This window comes from Taudactylus pleione, unplaced genomic scaffold (genome assembly GCF_031769625.1).
Source record: "Taudactylus pleione unplaced genomic scaffold, aTauple2 ptg000066l, whole genome shotgun sequence".
NCBI classification, from domain to species: domain Eukaryota; kingdom Metazoa; phylum Chordata; class Amphibia; order Anura; family Myobatrachidae; genus Taudactylus; species Taudactylus pleione.
The window spans coordinates 8,923,842-8,945,623 of NW_028284468.1; the positions used below are offsets into that span (position 1 = coordinate 8,923,842).

The 21,782-nt window shown below is 45.9% G+C and overlaps 1 protein-coding gene across 1 annotated transcript in view; it reads left to right on the forward strand.

Moving 5' to 3' along the window:
* Nucleotides 1–21,782, forward strand: part of RAB6B (RAB6B, member RAS oncogene family) — a 47,003-nt gene that overhangs the window by 12,790 nt on the left and 12,431 nt on the right. The window contains exons 4-5 of the mRNA XM_088466849.1: nucleotides 1,089–1,194; nucleotides 14,142–14,253. Of these exons, the coding sequence (XP_088322975.1) occupies nucleotides 1,089–1,194; nucleotides 14,142–14,253 (218 nt within the window). The remainder of the gene's footprint in view (nucleotides 1–1,088; nucleotides 1,195–14,141; nucleotides 14,254–21,782) is intronic.

Below are 21,782 nucleotides of genomic sequence, written 5' to 3' on the forward strand. Positions count from 1 at the left end.
TGGCTCGGACTTGTTTTTCCAGCACATCCCACAGATGCTCGATCAGACTGAGATCTGGGGAATTTGGAGGCCAAGTCAGCACCTTCAACTCTTTGTTATGTTCCTCAAACCATTCCTGAACAATTTTTGGAGTGTGGCAGGGCGCATTATCCTGCTGAAAGAGGCCACTGCCATCAGGGAATACCGTTGCCATGGTCTGCAACAATATTTAGCCAAGTGGTACTTGTCAAAGTAACATCCTCATGAATGCCAGGACCCAAGGTTTCCCAGGAGAACATTGGCCAAAGCATCACACTGCCTCCGCCGGCTTGCCATCTTCCCATAGTGCTTCCTGCTGCCATCTCTTCCCCAGGTAAACAACACACACGCACCTGGCCGTCCGCTTGTTGTAAAAGAAATTGTGATTCGTCACACCAGGCCTCCTTCTTCCATTTCTCCATGGTCCAGTTCTGACGCTCATATGCCCATTGTAGGCGTTTTAGTCAGTGAATAGGGATCAGCATTGGCACTCTGACTGGTCGACAATCCAAGTATGCCCCGCTAAATTAAAATGATCTCACTTCTGACATTATTGCTTAACATTATTATTATTATCTATAGAACAGTAATCACTGCAGCTTTTAATAAATAAATGTAGGAGGGCCATAGTACAGAGTTCAAGCTCATTCACGGATAATATGGCGACTGATTCAGAGGTGGACGCAGTGTTGGTATTTTCAGTTTGTGCATGTATCGGAATTACACTGCGCATGCGTACCGATAGTTACCGCTGGGCGATGCATAGCGAATTGCGGTGCGGAGAGAGACAATTTTATTGGGTGCTTTCTGGGTGGGGCGTGAGGAAATGTAGACAAATTTAACTATACTTTTATATATTTATTGTTATCTGAGGAGGTGGAGAAAGAAATGGGGGAAATATAAATCTTATTTTGCAGAATATATTAGATATTGAATGGAAATCCACAAGTAGATGGAAATAATTCCGTACTGAACTCTAACTCACAACATTATGGTATATGACTTATCCTAGGTCACCTCTCCCCTCACCTGCCATTGCTACTGTCTTCTTACATATTATGTTGTCTCAGGTCAGACTGCAGCTCTGGGACACCGCTGGTCAAGAGAGGTTCCGCAGCCTCATCCCAAGCTATATCCGAGACTCCACTGTGGCTGTGGTAGTTTATGACATTACAAGTGAGTAGCTCCTGGCACTTTACCTTAAAATATGTCTGCACCACTATTGCTGTGCCCTGTCACTTGGGGACCATGATGTGATATTTGCTGAATATGGTTGTTAAAGTGTACTAGCCTCCTACACACATCAAGCCTCATTTACAAAGCACTAAACGGATAGTGTGCAGCGCAAAATCCTGTTTGGTGATTACGCTAGTGAACTTCAATTTATCACCGCAGTGCACATGTTTGCAGAGCAAGATGGAGGCGTTTCTGTAGGTTCAGAGGCGGGCCTTGAGGGGAACTGATTGCAAAGATGGCGCAGAGCGAGATTATTGAACTGCAATAAAGAGCAGCAAATCAGAGTTGGCAGAAATCGGGTATCATCCTATATGTTTAATGTGATGCATTTTGTATCGTCTAGTTGCGCTTTGAAGGAGAAATACATTTCTAAGCGCAACTGAAGCAATGTAAATAGGAACTTTAGACACAGAAGTGCCACATCTAGTAAAGGTCCTGAAGTGCCCTCGCTCTCATAATTAATTTAAGCCATAAACGAGGTTATTATTTATTAATATTACTGTAGCTGAATTCTAAAACACCAGAGTGCTCTGCAGTGCCGGACAGTGGGGAAAACGGAGAAAACATAAAGCAGAGAAATTTAAGGTGGGCTGATGCAGATGTTAAAATAAAGGGAGGGCCAAGGTTAAGCCTAATAGTAAACTCCAGGAACAGTTTAATATAGTGCAAGTGGTGGGTCTACAGTGGAAGGAGGCTTGGCTGAGGTTTACACTCCTGCATAGTGCTTCTTCTCCCATTTATTATCTCCCCACAGACCACCTAGGAACACATCTAGTATACGGAATACAGTATACATGTCTCCAAAGATTGCAAAGTAGACGTGCACACTGAAGTGAGCACCGCCCTGTCACATCACTACAAAACCAAAGCACTGTGACTGCACATCCAGGGCCTGGTTCAGAGGTGCGCGCAGGTGCCATGTCGGATGCTAGCGTCCATTTTCAGTCTGCGCATGCACCGAGTCGCACTATGCATACACCCCTATGATTACCGCAGATAGAATTTGGAAGCAGAGAGAGGCAATTTCAGGGGCGCTTCTGGGAGGTAACAGGGGGTTACTAGCCAGATGTGGGCGTGCCTCAGTCAGCGACTGCGACTTTTGCCGCAGTTGCACTAGCACCGGCGGCCATGTACAGACAAACATTCTGCGCTCTGTAGGGCTGGTGCAATGTCCAATGGGCGGATGATGGCGCATCTTAATACGCACAGCGGCAGGTTAGCTCCGCAGCCGGAGGACGCCTCAGTACAAAGTCCCATCAGCTGCGGCATTAGCATAAAGAATCAGTTGCTCTGCGTAAAAAGACAGTCACAGCTGCAATGGTGCCCTCCTTTGGTGGTGTGTCCTATGTGTGGCGTGATTGGGAATGAAAATAATCACATATACAGTAAGCAGTGTGTTAGGCCGGGTACACACTAGTGCACAGGTCCTCAAACTCGGTCCCAAGGACCCCAAACAGTGCATGTTTTCCAGGTCTCCTCACAGAATCACAAGTTAAATAATTATCTCCACCTGTGGATCTTTTAAAATGTGTCAGTGTGTAATGAATACACCTGTGCACCTGCTGGGTGACCTGGAAAACGTGACCTGTGTGGGTTCCTGAGGACCGAGTTTGAGAACCACCGCACTAGAGCGATATTGATACAATATGTCGTATTGAGTCAAATTGGAATGACATATGGCGTGGATCGCACAGTGTGTACGCTTAATTGCACATTCCATCCAATGTCTTCTGGTCGGCTGTGCTGCTCGGTCAATCAGAAGATATCATGACCGATGTGGTGCACATGGTGTAGTGTGTACGGCCAACCGGACAACCCTGCGATATGTTGTTCCGATTTGGCCTCTGAAAATGTCACCTCTTAAAGATAGTTGTTCTGGTGTGTACAGGAGCAAAGATAAATTGTATACAATCAAACATCATGTTATATCGTTCCATCACTTTGAGGGATGAAGGGACATTGTTGTTCTAGCATTCTTCTGATGTGTACCTGGCCTTACACAATAGCACTCCCTCTATGTCTCGTATTCAATTTCAGGCGAAAACCCATCATTTTCGCCTATTGCAATTATCCCCATATTCAATTACAAAGACTTTTCGCCGGTGCGAAAGTCTTTGTAAAAAAACGGGGTTAAGTTTTCTCTAGCCTTTAGCTGGCGAAAAAACGTGCAGAATTGGGGTTTGGGGGTGCAGGCTTATAAAAAAATAGCCTGCACCCCTGGGAATGCCCCCTAAAAACAACGTGTGTCAAAAAAAAGTTTTAAATAAAACCAGGACACCCCAAAAAATGAACATGAATTTTGGGGTTAAAAGAAAAAAAGGGGAACCAAATTCTAAAGTAGCGAAATAGATTCCAGAGGGGTTCTAAAGTATGCGGCAGGTGTTTTCTTCATTGCGGGTAGTAGCAGCAGGTGCATTTTTGAAGAATTTTTAAAAATAATTTTAGGGACATAAAAATATGCTTACCCTCCAAACAAATCCTAAATGCTATTCTTCATAATTTCTTCACAGGCGCCTTTATGCACCTGCCGCGGCTATTTAAAAACCCGACTTCCCTTCAGCAGGCAAAACGGGGGTACCCATAGTGATCCCTCATATCTGGACATCTTTAGGGGGGGCCAAGGATGATTTCCAGAAAATTTACAGGTTTTTTCGACGCTTCAATTTTTGCCGTTTCCCGTTTTCGCGTCCATAGGAATTGAATACGGGGATAATCGACATGTGCGCGATACTTTTCCGCCTGGAAAATAGGTGAAAGAAGCGAAAAGTCTGGTCTTTTCGCCTCAAATTGAAGACGAGCCTATGTTGGCTATCCAGAGGTGCAAGGCCATTTCCTAACCACATTGTTGGTTTAAGCAAATACACAGTGACAGATTCTTGGTTGATGGACATAGTTACAGTTGCATATTTAAGCACTATAATACTGTTGTATAATTATAATATTACTGTCTGTGTGAAATATCCAGCTGTCCCTTGCAGTCAGATTATGTTAGAAATTCCCAGTGTTCAATTCTTTAGAGCAGTGGTTCCCAAAGTTTTTCACTTCAGGGCACCCTTAGTGTTACTACTGGTTTTTCGCGGGACCCCTAGGAGAATGAAAGGCGATGTCAAAATCATTTGATGTTTGTAGATAACGTAGAGAAAAGTGATTTGTCTCTACATTATCTGCTTTCATACTTTGTGATGTTGGTTTAAGTGTCAAATAGCGCTGCTTATAGCACATTTGGCACTTACCACCTCTTCTTACATCTCCCCCCCTGTTACTGACTATATTCCACACTGGTGTGGGGTGGAAGGTAGTATTGAGGACCATGGTAATGATATTATTACATTGTTATAGATATAACTGAAGATAAAGTGCAAAAGAAAAAAAGTAAGAAGTATATGTCTTATGCACTTTATATCTAAAAAATATCTAAACATTTAAAACATCTATAACCATGTAATAATAACTGTACCTTGGTCTGCAATACACCCACCCCAAACCAGTGCTAAATGTATAGATTATTTAACAATTAAACACATGATAAAAAGTAGGGGTAAAATAAATATTAAATTACAATAAATAATAACTACACTATCTCTACACTTCAGACAGTATCTGTGTGACAGAATATCACTGACCTAAGCAGAGGCAAGGAGCCACGCTGTGAGGTGCAGCCTGCATGAAGAAAGGAGTCCAGGAAGTGTAGGAAGGGGGCAGGGCCACACGCCTCTGACTGTGACTGTCAGGGAGAGTCAGCCCGGCAGCAGCAGCTCAGCATAGGGCCGGGTATGTGTGTAAATGGCCGCGGGCTGCTGAGAGAGGCAGGGCGTGGCCTAACCAGCTTACTAGCTGAGCTGTCAACCCATCCACCCACGGCACCCCTGCACAGGCGCAGCGCACAGTTTGGGAACTGCTTTAGAGGTTTCCAAAGAATAAAACAGACCAAGTTCATGCATAATTACATACAGTATAGGCCCGTATTAAATTCCCAGGGGTCAGCTGTCATGATGTTCAGCTGCGCTCATCCACAAGAATTACAGTACAGCAACATTACAGATATGGTCGTGGGGAAAGATCTGTGATGTTGGTGGCCACGAGGTGCTGGCGCCATGTCCATGCATCTGGCACCTCATGGCCATCAACATCATGCCCATCGTCGCTTATTGAATAGCCTCCATAGAGTTTCTACAGTAGAGCTCTATTTTCATCTATCAGGTGCCTCAAAGATGATCTCTGTCATGGACACCTCTACCTGGTTTTCCACACTGTGTACAGAGACCGAGCAATACAACATCTCTATGTGAACCAAGGTGGTGATTCAGTAGTGGTCGGAATTGCAAAGCTGCATTCTTCACAGTGTCTGTAGGAGACACTTGGTGGTCATATTTGTGCATATGGCATTCTCCTCATTAGTTCCTCTAATGCTCCTCATAGTAACTGTAACTGGAGAAGCTGGTTATCATATTTGTGTGTATGAAAAGCTCTTCCATATTACCTTGTGTACCAGTGAGCCTCGTATAGCAGCGCGCTTCACAGTGACTATCAGGAGAAACTCGACAATCACGTCTGTGTTTATGAAATGCTCCTCTTTAGTGACCAGTGTACCTGTGCTCCTCACAGTGACTGTATGAAGACAGAGCTTGATGACAGTTATTATATTTGTGATTTACCTCATTGCAGCACTCTCGATGACTAGTCTTCACAGATACTATAGGAAGAGAAGCTAAGGGATTATATGTGTGTATGATGTCATCTTCATTACCTCATATTGCAGCACTCTTTACAGTGACTGGAGTAGAAGGTCAGGAACATATCTGTGTGTATGATGTCATCCTCATTACCTCATATTCCAGCACTCTTCACAGTGACTATAGGAGGAAAAGATAAGGGATCAGGGGTATTCAATATGGGAGCGATAACATTGTTTTTGCGTTAATATCGCACTTTTGACGTCATTATCGCAGGTTTGACTTTTACACCGTATTCAATTTCAAAGACTTATCGCAGTTTTGAAAAGTCTTTGATAAAAAACGGGGATAACTTTTCACCATTGAATAGGTGTCGAAAAAAAGTGCAGAATTGGAGTTTAGGGGTGCAGGCTTAAAAAAAAATAGCCTGCACCCCTGGGGATGACATTTAAAAAAGAACTGTGTCAAAAAAAGTAAAAAAAAAAAAATAGGGACACCCCAAAAAAATAATTAAAAAATTGGGGTGAAAAAAAAAAATGGGAAAAAATTGTTTAAGAATAGGGAAATAGGTTCAGTGCTATTCTGCAAGTATGCGGCAGGTGTTTTGAAGAATAGAATTATAGCGGCAGGTGCACAAATGCAGAATTTTTAAAAACTTACTTTAGGGACATAAAAATATGCTAGTACCCATTTTCATGTACCCCAAATTTGATGGGACCATTTAAAAAAACGAAAAAAAATAACCTAAGTGCTCTTCTGCATCACTTCTTCAATGTCGGAAAAAAAACACCTGCTGCGGCTATTTAAATCCCCGACTTTCAATTAAAGGCTAAAACGGGGGTACCCATAGTGATCCCCCATGTTTTTACAACTTTAGGGGGGTCTTACAATTTTTTTAAGGAAAAATTCGTAACTTTACGCAAATCCAACTTCGGAGTTTCCCGTTTTCGTTAATTTTATATTGAATACGGGGATAAGCGGGAGCGCACACGATACTTTAACGCAGGTAAAAACTCCGATATGAAACGTTAACTTCGACAGTGAAGTTAACGTTTCATATTGAATACCCCTCTATATGTGTGTATGATGTCACCTTCATTACCTCATATTTCAGTACTCTTCACAGTGACTATAGGAGGAGAAGTTAAGGGATTAAGGGCCTGATTCAGACCCACTCGCGAGCGGCTGTCCGCTCGCAAGTGGGTCGATGTTATGGACTGAGCATGTGCACGACGGAGGGAGCTCCGTCGTGCGCATGCGCCAGACGCGACGAGCGAAGGAAAGTCCTTCGCTCGTTGTGTCCGATCAAAGGGGGCGTGCTGTCAATGTTGATTGACAGCACGCCCCCTTTGGTGGGCGTGCCGGGGGCGTGCCTCCCTGACGGGGGCGTTCCCACGGGAACGCCTCCCGTCAGAAGCCGGCCCACTGACATCACTAGTGATGTCAGTGGGAGTGATTTTGGCTCTGATAGAGGCAAAATCACTCCGGAGCTTGCGGTTGAAAACCTCAACCGCAGGCTCCGACTCGCAATTTCGATGGTCGCGATGGTCTCGACCATCGCGGCCATCACAATGCACGCTCGTATAGCCTGTGGGTGGTGACCCACAGCTATACGAGCGTCCAGGAGGACGCTCCATGAAAATGGAGCCCGGCCCTCATTCAGAGCGTGCGCTCTGCTCAGAGCGTACGGCTCTGAATGAGGGCCTATATGTGTGTATGATGTCACTTTCATTACCTCATATTTCAGTACTCTTCACAGTGACTATAGGAGGAAAAGTTAAGGGATTATATGTGTGTATGATGTCATCTTCATTACCTCATATTGCAGTACTCTTCACAGTGACTATAGGAGGAGAAGATAAGGGATTATATGTGTGTATGATGTCATCTTCATTACCTCATATTGCAGTACTCTTCACAGTGACTATGAAGGGATTATGGGCTTCATTCAGAGAAACTAAGGGATTATGGGCCTCATGCAGAGGCGTTCGTTAGATGCAAGCGGTCGCTCTGAATCAGGGCGGCCGCTTGCATCCTGAACAGCCACCTCCTTGTCGATCGTTAAGCTGTGGGTTAACACCCACAGCTCTAACGACCAACATGGGTGATGGTCAAGACCATCGCGACCATCGGGGCTTACGACCAGGCCCTAGGGTAGGGTCTGGGCACTCGTAAGCCCCAGGGAGCTTCCTGCTCTGTTTGAGCAGGAAGTTCCTCACTGACATCAGCAATGATGTCAGTGGGGCTGCCCCCAAACGGCAAGTGTCCCGACTGGAACGCCTCCGTGTGGCCGGGCACGCCCCCGGCCCGCCCAGCAAACGGGGCGAGCTGTCACTCAACATCGACAGCTCGCCCCGTCTGCTACGAGACCCCTAACGACTGAGCGCCCGTCATTAGCCGGGTCTCATGCATGCACATGACGGAGCCGGCTCCGTCGTGCGCATGCGCTGTGGGGCAACACTGAGTCGGTTGTGAGCGCCCAGCGCTCACGACCGACTCTGAATGAGCTCATGTATGTGTGTATGATGTCATCTTCATTACATCATATTGCAGTATTCTTCACAGTGACTATAGGAGGAGAAGCTAAGGGATTATGGCCCTCATTCAGAGTTGATCGCAAGAAGCGATCGCTCACTCTGAATGAGGCAGGGCACTTCTTGTCTTGAAGTGCTGCCTCCAGGTCGCAAGCTAAGCTGTAGGTTACCACCCACAGCTTAGCTTGCGATCAGGGTGATGGTTGCGATGGTCACCACCATCGCGACCATCGGGGCTTACGACCAGACCCTAAGGTTGGTTCTGGGCACTCGTAAGCCCCAGGGAACTTCCTGCTCTGTTTGAGCAGGAAGTTCCCCACTGACATCATCAATGATGTCAGTGGGGCCGCCCCCAAATGGCAAGCGTTCCAACAGGAACGTCTTCGATTGGCCGGGCATACCCCCGGTCCGCCCAGCAAATGGGGCGAGCTGTCACTCAACATCGACAGCTCCCCTCGTCTGCTACGAGACCCCTAGCGACGGAGCGCCCGTCGCTAGCCGGGTCTCGCGCATGCGCACGACGGAGCCGGCTCCATCGTGCGCATGATCTGTGGAGACCATCAACCCGGTTGGGAGCGCATCGGCGCTTGCGACCGGGTCTGAATGAGACCCTATATGTGTGTATGTTGTCATCCTCATTACCTCATATTGCAGTACTCTTACCAGTGACTATAGGAGAAGAAGCTAAGGGATTATGGAGCTTATTCAGACCCGGTCGTAAGCTCTACGAGCTCACAACCGGGTCGATGTAGCTCCAGTGCGCATGCGCACGACGGACCCGGCTCCGTCGTGCGAATGCGCTAGACCCGGCTAACGATGGGTGATCTGTCGTTAGGGGTCTCGTAGCAGACGGGGCGAGCTGTCGATGTTGAGTGACAGCTCTCTGTTTGCTGGGCGGGCTGGGGGCGTGCCCGGCCAAACGGAGGCGCTCCTGTCGGAACACTTGCCGTTTGGGGGCGGCCACACTGACATCATCAATGATGTCAGTGGGGAGCTTCCTGCTCAAACAGAGCTGGAAGCTCCCTGGGGCTTAAGGTTGACGAGACCCTACCTTAGGGTCTCGTCGTAAGCCCCGATGGTCGTGATGGTCTTGACCATCGCGACCATCACCCTTAGTGGTCGTTAGAGCTGTGGGTGTTAACCCACAGCCTAACGACCGACATGGAGGCGGCCGTTCAGGATGCAAGCGGCCGCCCTGTTTCAGAATGACCGCTTGCATCCTACGACCCTCTGAATGAGGCCCTATATGTGTGTATGATGTCATCTTCATTACCAGATATTTCAGCACTCTTCACAGTGACTATAGGAGGAGAAGGTCAGGAATATTTCGGTGTGTATGATATCATCCTCATTACCTCATATTGCAGCACTCCCTACAGTGAATATGAGGTAAAGCTCCGTGATTATGTCTGTGTGTATAAAATGTTCCTTAATAACCTGTGTACCAGTGCTCATCACAGTTACTGTAGGAGGAGCTTGATTACAGAGATAATATCACAGTGACTACAGAAGGCGATCCTCAGTGACCAGATCTGTGTGTTTGACATGATTCATATTCATTCTTCTCTCAGTAGGACTCACAGGGCTCAATGAACATACCCGTGTGTATAATTAATATTATCATCTTCATTACTCAAATAGCAGCACTACTCACAGTAACTATGAGGAGGAGCTCAGGGATTGTATCTGTATGATGTCATCCTCTTCATTACTCATATAGCAGCTCCTCATGACTAGCAAGGTCACGCGGTTACCTTATATAGCAGCACTTTTCACAGTGACTATAGGTGGTGAAGCTTGGTGACCATGTCCGGGAGTATGATGTTATTCTCCTCATTACCTCATATTTCAGCACTCCTCACAGTGACTATAGAAGTCGAAGCTTGGTGACCATACAGAGGAGGTGAAATACAGAGGAGGAAAGGGATTTAGGAGTTACCATTTCAGATGACTTGAGGGCAAGAAAGCAATGCACCAAAGCAATGAGGAAGGCAAGTCAGATGCTTGGTTGCATAGGGAGAGGAATCAGTAGCAGGAAGAAAGAAGTAATAATACCACTGTATAGGTCCTTGGTACGGCCTCATCTAGAATACTGTGTTCAGTTCTGGAGGCCATATCTCCAGAAGAATATAGATAATTAGAGACACTACAAAGAAGGGCAACTAAAATGGTGCATGGCCTACAGCACCGAACTTACCCAGAAAGACAAAAAGATCTTAATATATATAGTTTGGAACAGAGAAGGGAAAGGGGGGACATGATAGAAACTTTCAAATACATGAAGGGTTTTAACAAGGTACAGGAGGGAAGCATTCTTCAAAGGAAGAGATGTACAAGAACATGAGGACATGCACTGAGACTGGAGGGAGGGAGGCTCGGAGGAAATTTGAGGACAACTTACTTCACAGAAAGGGTAGTGGATAAGTGGAATAGCCTACCATTAGATGTGGTTGGAGCTAAAACGGTGGAACAATGTAAACACGCTTGGGATAGGCATAAGAATATCCTTAAGAGAGACTTAAGGAGTAAATAGGGTTGAAGTTGCCTATAGGACACATGAAAAGGGGCAGACTAGATGGGCCAAGTGGTTCTTATCTGCCGTCACATTCTATGTTTCTATGTCTGTATATAAAGTTATCCTCCTCGTTACCTCTTATTGCAGCACTCCTCACAGTGAATGTAAGAGCTGACTCAGGGATTATATCTGAGTGTATGATGCTATCCTTGTTATTAGCAGCACTCCTCACAGGATCTATACAAGAAATCACGTTATGGTCATATTTATGTCTATAACATCATCAGAAACTATATACTTTTCTTTTCTGTGTAATCTGCACTTTATTGATTCATCATTACTGCGCACTAAAACTGTTTCCATAGGCAAAAGCGTGTGCAGGGGGGGCTGTTTTTGTTTTCCTTGAATCCCCCCTCCCCAGTCCACACCATGACCACAATAGAAATATTAATATAATAGAATTTACACCTGTGCACCAACTAGGAGATCTGGAAGACATGCAGTGTAAGGGGTGCAATATCAATAGGGTTAATTGTTAGTACTGTATAATAATACACTATCCATTGCATAAGGAGTCCAATATGTACATCTATGTCCAGGGCAGTGCTAGGTTCTTCTGCTGCTCCCCCAGACTCCCAAACTCGCTGAAATGCTCTGGAATGGTGCCCACATCTGTCTCATCTAATGACATACTGTGATCGCTGGTCCTGTATATCAGTGATTCCCAACCTCGGTCCTCAAGGCACACTAACAGTCCTGGTTTTAGTGATATCCATGCTTAAGCATAGATGGTTAAATCAAAATAACTAAGGGCCTGATTCAGAGCCGGACGCTATTTGCGCTCGCTCGTTCAGAAAAAGGAGCCGGCTATTTAAATTGAGCGCTCGCTCTTTGCGGTTTGTTGACGCCTCTATGTCTGAGCGAGTGAACGAAACATGCGCTTGCTATTTTGTAAAGACGCCGCCTGGCCGCTCGCATCCTACGTCATCTCCGCTATTTATTTGATTAATCGAGTACATCGAAAGGCGTCTGAACTGCTCGCGGTGCTTGTGGTTGGATTTTCCTACCGCAGTCATGCAAACAGTTCAGGCTAAGAAACAACCAAGTGACGTGGTCGATGACGCTGCTTTGTTAATTATGCACACCCTTAAAACGCCCGTTTTGACCGTTTGGCACGCCTGCGTTCGGATCTCCACTCCCCGTTTTGAAGCACCTTCCCCTGTTACCACCCACAAACGCCTCATCATGTCACTCAAATTAGCAGGCACTCGCAATTTTGCGAACACATGTTTTCCGACCGCACTGACTGGTTGGCGCATGCGCATTACGGCCCATACGCATGCGCAGACGTGCGAGTATCGCTTGGAGCGAACGAGCGTCCGCTTACGAGCGGCTCTGAATCAGGCCCTAAGGTACTAATTAAGTCACCTGTGCTCAACTATGGCTATCCTTAAAACCTGGACTGTTGGTGTGCCTTGAGGACCGTGGTTGGGAACCCCTGCTGTATATGCTGGAATTATGACACACAATATACTTTGTATGACGCATATTAAAGCTGGATAAGTATTCATTATGTGCTCTTCATGGACTGCCCATACTCGCTCTAAAACCAAGTATTTGGAACTCCCCCTCTAGAAATCCTGCGTTTGCCACTGGTTTCTATAAGAGAAAGCAGTGAAGTAGCTGTGTTTAAAATACTTTTGCTCACTCATTATAGTTGAGCTGATATTTATTGTATGGAATACATTGTATATATAAATTGCTAATTCTAAAGCCGAAATGGTTCAGAATAATGAAAACTCAAACTGGCAGGTTTAATACTGTTCTCTCTCCGGTCTGCTAATCGTTATTCAGCTGGCGACTAGGATAAGAAGACTCATCTGAATAGGACAGTCTTGTAGGATGTATTATTAATTATGAGAGAGTCCGGCACATCACTCGCTGTGTTTCCACAGTAAAAAGGAGCTGCTATCTCTAGGCACTGATTACTGCAGTGTGTCACTAGCAGCCTGAGATGCCCATGGGGGAAACTTAATTTCTCAAATCAGTAAAAACACTATCAGCCAATTAGATAATACACAGTTGCTATTAGCAGCTCTTTAGCATCTTATTAGCATGTTTAAATTCTCCTCTTATCACATTCCTCAGAGTTGTGATCACAAATCCAGGCTGCACTGTATGCAGGAGAATAAACTGCATTAGGCTAATTAGTCAGCCTGACATTATGAAAGCTACTGGTAACCTTTTGTACTGTTAGGGTCTTCGGGAAGAACAGTCCATGTCACTTGCAGGTTTTTAATATGTGCAGTCTATGGTGGCAGAGATGCTATTGCTGTCTATAGCCTGGACATAAATGCATAAACGCAAATATCTATTAAACGCATTTTCAATCTACACAATAAATTGAATCTGTATAATAGAAAGAATGCTTCTGTATTGCATCACAAAATGCTTTGTTCAAAAGTCATTACATGCAAATAGCATGAGAGAATTCTGCCAATCTTCATGTTATTGCACTGAGTGACACATTCTATTGCCACATTTGCATACTTCCTCAGCAATGTAAATGCCATGGCATCTAGCCATTGTATAAACAGAGAGCTACAGGAGGTTTTGGGTCTGATTCAGAGACCACAGCTGTGAAAACATGCTAATAGCTGCAAAGCTCACCTTAGCATAGGGACGCCCACTGCTGCCTTCTCATCTGTGTCCGACGTTACATACCTGCGTAAATATACGGTAACATTGCCGCGCATCAACTAGCCGTGCAGCCCTTGCATGGCTGGTTGATAAATAAAGCGGATCTCCTGACACGCAGAGAGCTCTCATGCTGCGTAGGAGATTGCAATGGCTAATTTATGCATGCCCATGAAACAGCGTTCAAACGGTAAGACACACCTGCGTTTTTCTAACCACCCCCCGTTACCTACCCCAAACGCTGACTACCTGCCACTCACTTTGCGAATGGGTTTTCTGTGCTTGTGGGATCGCAAAACCATTGATGTGCATGCGCAGTGTGACTTTGACGCATGCGTATTAGCGAAAATTCATTCATACTGCGAAAAAAATCGCCATTGCATACATCTCTGAATCACGCCCTTTGTTTGTAATGTTCCTACAAGATCTTGTACCTGCTACACACTAATATTCACATATGCTTCCCAGATTTGAACTCCTTCCACCAAACGTCCAAATGGATTGATGATGTCAGAACAGAACGAGGAAGTGATGTCATCATTATGCTTGTTGGAAACAAGACAGATCTTGCAGATAAAAGGTAAGGTAAAGGTTATGTACTAATAGCAAAAATATGAAGTCACGCAGGACATTCAGATTTGCGCAGGTGTGATTGTTTGTCACTATACATACTGTTTGTCATTGCACTTTTTGGAAGTGCAGATGCTCAGCAAGCTGTTTGCCAGTGGTGGGCTGAGATTGTAAAGAGCATGCCAGAAAAAGTGCAGATTATTTTCTATATGGTGTGAGACTCATGGCTCCATTTAGATGCTCCGCCGTGGGTAGGGATTCTCAGAACTTTCATACTTATTTCTGAATTTTGCATCTTATTTGCATCACAACTGCATCCAAAGTTGATTACAGTGTCCTGGGCACTGAGTATTAGTATTTTTGTTGCAATGGAATTGGTATAAAGCACAACTCTGCGTGGTGGGATGCATGGAGCAGGTCACTGCATGTGGTCCTCATTCTTTTGTATTTTTATCCAATTTAGTGTTCCAGAGGCACCCAGCAGCTGCATGCACTGTCAGCGTCACTGTCCAGGGTACTCGTTGCACTTTTGTTGCATTACAAGAAACATTTTCAGTACAAACGTGTGTCGAGACGCATGGCGCGGCTTAGCCACAAAGCCTGCGTTGCGCCAAATGAGTGCCAGTCCCCACCTACTGAAATGTCTTTTTTTTAATGCCACTCTAGAGGAAAATAGGGAGGTGAGGTATGAAAGGAACAGGGTAATATTGTCTGCCCATTGCCCATTCAATGATCAATGAGATAGGACAGGCTTGAAGACTTGATTTTCATCATTATGATGCATCTCTCCTACCCCGCAGAAAACCCTTCTTGGAGAATTGTCTGATCTCCTCACCATAATCCTTACTTGCCTACTATCCTGAAATGTAGACCACCCAGTGTCAGTTCTAGGGGCCGGCGAGCAGGGCTAGTGCCCGGGGCGCTGCGGTCTGAGGGCGCATCCGCAGTCACTCCGCCGGTGCTGTCTAATTAGTCGATGCCCACCTGCTATTGCCCACCGCAGCGCTGCCATAATCTCAAGATCCCTCATCCCCCAGTCCCTCCCACTGCCTCAGAATGATTGGTTTGACGACGCGGTAGCGGCGTCGCGGTGACTTACCACCAATAGCATTCTGGGACTGGGAGTGAGCGGCCGCAGAGAGCAGCGGCCGAGCAGCAGTTTGGAGCCGGAGCAGCATGCAGCATCCTCAGCCTGCAGCATGCACTGTGACCAGGGGAGAGAGCAGCGGCCCAGCAGCAGTTTGGACACGGAGCAGCATGCAGAGTCCTGGAGGTGAGCATTGAGTCGCTAGAGTGGCGAGGGATAGGGGGAAGAGGGGGGCATTACTGAGTGTGGCAGCCCTTTAGCAATCAGCAATAGGGTTGCTATGACACCACACTCCTTGCAGCTATCACCTATGCCTGCCTCCGGGGGACTCTGCAGCACATATTAATGTGTAAAGGGCATTACTGAGTGGCAGATTAATGTGTAAAGGGCATTACTGAGTGGCATACATGTGTAAAGGGCATTACTGAGTGGCAGATTAATGTGTAAAGGGCATTACTGAGTGGCATACATGTGTAAAGGGCATTACTGTGTGGCATAAGCTGTAAGGGACATTACTGCGTGGCATAATGTGTTAGGGACCTTATGTGTCATAATGTGTAAGAGGCATTACTGCGTGGCATAATTTGTATAAGGAGTACTACTGTGTGGCATAACGTGAATGGACTGTGCTGCTGTTCCCAATCCCTCCCAGTCTTCCAGATTGCCGGTGGTGGCGTCACCGCGCATGGCATTTTGGGAGCAGCCACAGAAGACAATGGCAGCACACTGCGGCAGCACATTCACTTTCTGCTGGGCATGCCCCCTACACTGATGAATAGGGGGCGTGTCATGAAGCCACACCCCCTTTTCAAACAACACTGCTGTTTTTATTTTTTGGGGGGTGGGGCGCCAAGGGGAACTTTTGCCCTGAGCTCCACAAAGTCTAGAACCGGCCTGGAGACCACCCTCCTGGATCCAGTCCAATTCCCAGGGATGACGCCTTCCGCAGAGAATGGCGTCATCATATCCAGTCCCTGCACACGTGGTGCGATGGTGTCAATTGTGGCTTTGCTCAGGAGGGGGGGGGGGGGGGTGCACAATGCCAAGAAGATGTAAATCACATTGCTGTGACTTGGACCTCCCTCTCCAATGGAATCTCTCAGAGGACAGGTTATAAACGTCCTGCAGTGTGATCTGGGAGTCTTCCAGACGTTCAAAGGGAGTGATGTCCATGCACATTACATCTAGTAAGGAACACCCAGCTCTGCCCAGCTTTTCCCATCTGAAGGAACAATACATTGCAAGCTGCAGTCACTGCCATCCTGATAGCCTAAGCCATACATATACTCATACATTCTCAAAGAATTGTGACAATCTGCATAATGAGGCCTTATTCAGAGATGTACGTAACTTCGAAGTTTGCAGATCTGCACATGCACAGGAGCCACAGTTCGTATGTGCAGATGGCGCTCGCAGTGCTCCAAAAGCCGCATCATGATTAACATACAGCTGGCGTTTCAGGGCAGCGTTCCAGAAAATGGGGACATGTCAGCCCCCTTTTCTTCACTGGCCCCGGCAGCATCATTTCACCGGACATCCTGAGAACCTGAGGATGTTCACGCAGTTGACCTGACGCTGCATCTTCGCACGCAACAGTGGATCACAGAAGCCGGCAGCGGGCGTCTTTATACACAAGATGCTTCCTGTGGCTTTTGCCTATTTTGCTATCTCTGAATCAGGCCCAGTGTCACAAAAGCCATGTTTTATATAGCTTATTTGGCATCATCCTATAATTAAACAAAATTTTTACTTTTTTTTTTTACCGGCCATTATTTTAAACAATTACTGTCAGATCACATGTATTTACTGACACATTATTATTTAGTATTCTTCTTCTTCGTCAACTTCTCACTTTACAGAGAATGTTTAATAATTTCCTTCCCCAGCCGAGCTTGCAATCTGTATTCCCTAAAGCACAGACTCACACTAGGGTTATTGGGACTGATTTATTACGGATCGCTATTGCCATCGCAGCTGCAATTATGCATGCAGACCCACTGCGACAATATGCTAATGTTTGCAATCGCTATGCCGTCGCAGCGCAACATAAGGACGCCCACTTCCCCTTACTCACATCTGTAATACTTAGCAAAATAGCGAAACCATCGGTAACATCGAGTACCATCGTAGCCTCACGCACAATTGCACAAGGTCAGACCTTACTTAGAAATTGCTAACCTTGTTGCACGCAGTGAGAGCTCAAGCTGCGTATGCCACCACAGTGGCTAATTTATGCACGCCCCTGTAACGGCGTTCAAACACACTGACACGCCTGCATTTCGCCGACCACCCCAAACACCCCAACACCCCAAACGCTCACTTCCTGTTAATCCCTCTGCGATGGGTCCATGATAGGTCTGCGTAGTGTTTGCCATCGCAGTGATACCGTCGCGCACTGCGATGCAGACGCATGCGCAGAACGCCAAAATCGGCCATCTGCGTGCGTAATTGCAGTTGCACTCATCAATGAATAAAACCCATTGTTGGAAAGCAATGTACTTACTATGGTGTGTCTAGTACTATTGAATGTGGACAGTTGGGAGCTACTGTATGGTGCTTGCGATGCAGTTATGCAATCATAATGATATTTTCCCGTAAGTTCTAGGTAAAACAACTTGTGCAAATTAGAGGGTTCCCATATGTGTCAGATTTATATTTTTGCCTCTGGAATTCTGTAACCTGCACTTCTGGTGTTCTGAGACCTAAAGCGGATATTTATATGACTTTTTTACTGTTTGATGACAGTAACGTGTCATTATAATATATCACCTGGCTGCATCTGTTCATAGGGTTTACAGCATATTATTGCACTCACAGGATTCCAATGTGTTTCTTCTTCTTGCCAGTCCCATTGCTATTAACTGCAGCAAGCTGGAGACTTGTTTTGTAGGCCGCATGACATATATGCGCTCACTTCAGCCATTTGTACAGCTCTGGCAATACAGTAAGAAGTTCTTAATAATGTACAAATAGTGGACTGTGGTAGCTCCCGTCTGTGTTATGCAAAGAACAGATTATTGCAGCTAATGGAATAGATTCAGGCTGCATTTAGAACAGTCACTTTTCCCTAGTCTACAGCATTTTTACAGACACCAGAATTAGTGTGTACAGTACAGGGAGACACAGGCCTTGATTCAGAGCCGGACGCTATTTGCGCTCGCTCGTTCATTAAAAAGGGCTGGCTATTCAAATGAACCGTTCGCACTTTGCGGTCTGTTCACGCCTCTATGTCTTAACGAGCGAACAAAACTTGCGGTCGTAATTTTGAAAAAGACGCCCCCTGGCCGCTCGCACCATACGTCATGTCCGCTATTTAATAGATTAATCGAGTACATCGAACAGCGTATGAACTGCTCGCTATTCTTGTGGTTGGTTTTTCCTACCACAATCTTGCGAGCAGTTCTGACTATAAATCAACCCAGTGACGTGGTCAATGAAGCTCCTGTATTAATTATGCACACCCATAAAACGCCCGTTTTGACCTTTAAGCATGCCTGCGTTCTGATTTCCACTCCCCGTTTTCAAGCACCTTCCCCTGTTACCACCCACATACGCCTCCTCCTGTCACTCAAAATAGCAGGCATTCGCTATTTAGCGAACAAACGATTTTCGGCCGCACTGACTGGTTCGCGCATGCGTATTAAAATCCGTACGCATGCGCAGTTGTGCGAACATCGGTCGGAACGAACGAGCGGCCGCTTACGAGCGGCTCTGAATCAGGCCCACAATTTAGAAACATTGTACTTAACATATTCATATGGGGAAAGGAGTTCTGTGGCTCGGGTGACAGAATTGCCCTGATACGGCACCGCGAGGCGCAATAACAGTGGCGCAAAACTGCTAGTATCTTATCAAGTAGCTGCCATGTGTGTTTTTCATTTCAGCCTATTCTCCTGTTCACATTACTTTTAATATTTGGGATTTGGTGGATGGAACTGTATGGCTAAAGTCAACACATGCTAGCGAAAGTGTCTATTTGACTTTTTAAACGAAAAAGTAATTAACCCTGCACCAGAGGCGTTTCCATCTCAGAGAGGACACGTGTGCAGCGACCTTCCCCCTCTCCCCGCGCCTGACTGCCGGCCATGTCATTTTTCCAGCGATGACTTTGGCGCAGAAGATAGCAAGTGACAGTGCCTTAGGGGCCTATTTATCATTAAATATTTGCGGCATATTCCCCGAAAACACCCGTTTTCAGGGGATACCCACAAATATTAAGTGTCCCCGGAATGTATCCCCTGCAGCAGATATCCCTCAATTTCCGTTAGCAACCGCAACCCCCTTAGGTCTCTATGGGGGATGCGATACTGTCAGATTTACCAAGATTCCGCAGCTTTTGCCTATGTAGCCTATGCCAGGAGAGGGTTTTCCGGAGCCCTTATCGGGAATGGCCACACATGCAGGTCTGCTGACCATTCATGTGTAGGAGTCCTGGCACATGAGTAATGAGACCACTGATACAGTCACTTCACTCCAAACACATCACAGGGACGGGCTCCTTTCAGAGCACCTGTCCCCACATGTGCAATTTAATACATTCCGGTGCTCATATTGCATACCGCAATACGATCACGGGCGCTAATATCGCACCTAGATCGCATTGCAGTATATGATCATTGATAAATAGGTTCCATATTTTTTTCTACCTCCTGTGTTGGACACATTTATCGAAAAGCATCGCTGGAAAGACAGTACCGCCAGTAGCTCAGTAAGTCTTAACTAAACCCATTATAGATATGCCACCCAACTTACCTGAAGTGTGCCCTAGCCATAAAATCCAGTTACAGTGTAAAGTTATTTTAAAATAAGTATTGTTATTTAAAGATTTGAGATAAAAATGTAAATAATAATAGGTCTGGGAAAACAGCCCTGGTTTTAGGATAATTTGTATCCAAAAGTCTGCCAAGGTACAACTGATTCATATAATAAAGCTAAGTAAAACGTAAAACAGGCAGGTTACACATAGATCTGTTTCAAGACCTTAGTAGGGCTATAAAAAGCTAGAAGTGACTCTCACCCATTCTATCTGTCCGAGTGAGAGGTAACTTCTATCGCACTTCAGAGTGACTCTGGTGGGAATCTGCCTTCTGTATCATGCTCATTTTAAGATATCATCATTTATCACAGTGCAACGAATAACATAATTTTCCATAATCCTGTGAAGAGTGAATATTGGTAGTAATGTGTAATGCATGATGAATGATTTGTGATGAGTGACTTGTTATGAATGAGAAATTCTGAGGGATGAATGATGACTGATTACTCACGAGTGACAATTGATGAGAGATGAGTATTGGGTGTCCAGGCGAATGAGGGAGTATGAGAAGTGACAAGCTGTAAGTAAGCATAAGTGTTTCATGTCACTCATTAGCACACATTATTCCTCATAAGCTCTCTTCACACACTTCATTTGTCTGACAAATGAGAATTTTGGAGTCTGACAAATCATGATTTCATACCTCACTCTGGTGTCTGATGATAGTAATCAGTGTTCTCCCCAGAATTTTTTTCCAGCCGGGTGGCATCCAAAAGTAGCCGGGTGGGGGCCTTCACAATTATGCGCGCACCGGGAAAAGGGGTATCTCCCTTACCATTCCAGCCCGACAGGTCTCAGGCTGCTTCCCCTCTGGCTCTCAGTCAAAAGTTGCCGTTATACATGACGTCACCCGCGCAGTGCATCACTAGGAACGCTGGCCTCTGAAGCGATCAGAGGTTTCTTTAGCCTCCGGTCACTTCAGAGGCCAGCTTTCCACAGCGGAGGTCAGCAGGGAAAAGTGCCGGACGGCGGGCTGTTTCTGCCGGGCGATGCGCCCACAGAAACCAGCCTGGGGAGAACACTGGTAATGATATTCTAGCTAGATTGTGGGTCTGATTCCACAAATAATCTGAGTATCCGCCCGTATCCTGGGTACCACGGATCTCTATGATTGCACCGTCCCCAGCCCTCTGTCTGCCAGAGCGCTGTCATCACAGTTATGGCCACTAGGTGCAAGAGATCCGCTCATCATACGCATTACTCAGAATATTGTGTAGCTACACGCCCACAACGCGCCCAGCACTTTCTTACTTGCTTACTCCCAGTTGCCGTCCAGTAACATGTGACAGAGAGAAACTACAGAGATGCGCCTAACTCAGATTCGCTCATAGATACGCAAAGATGTGTATGCGCGCTGCAATGCATGTGATGCCTGCAATCAAAGATTCGTCCACATTCCAACCTGCGCGTGATTCAGAATTAGGCTTGTCACATTTTATTGCACGTAACATGGTATAAGCTTCACAACTGAGGTCAATATGCTAAGGCTCATATAGGATGATAGATGGCCATTGTTTTGATGGGAATATGAAAGTACATAGACATAACTATAACACAATTCTAACACCCCAGCCAATCCTGTTAGCACAGCTTATTCATCAATGCAAAGGTCACCCAGACCCCTTGACTCCACAGC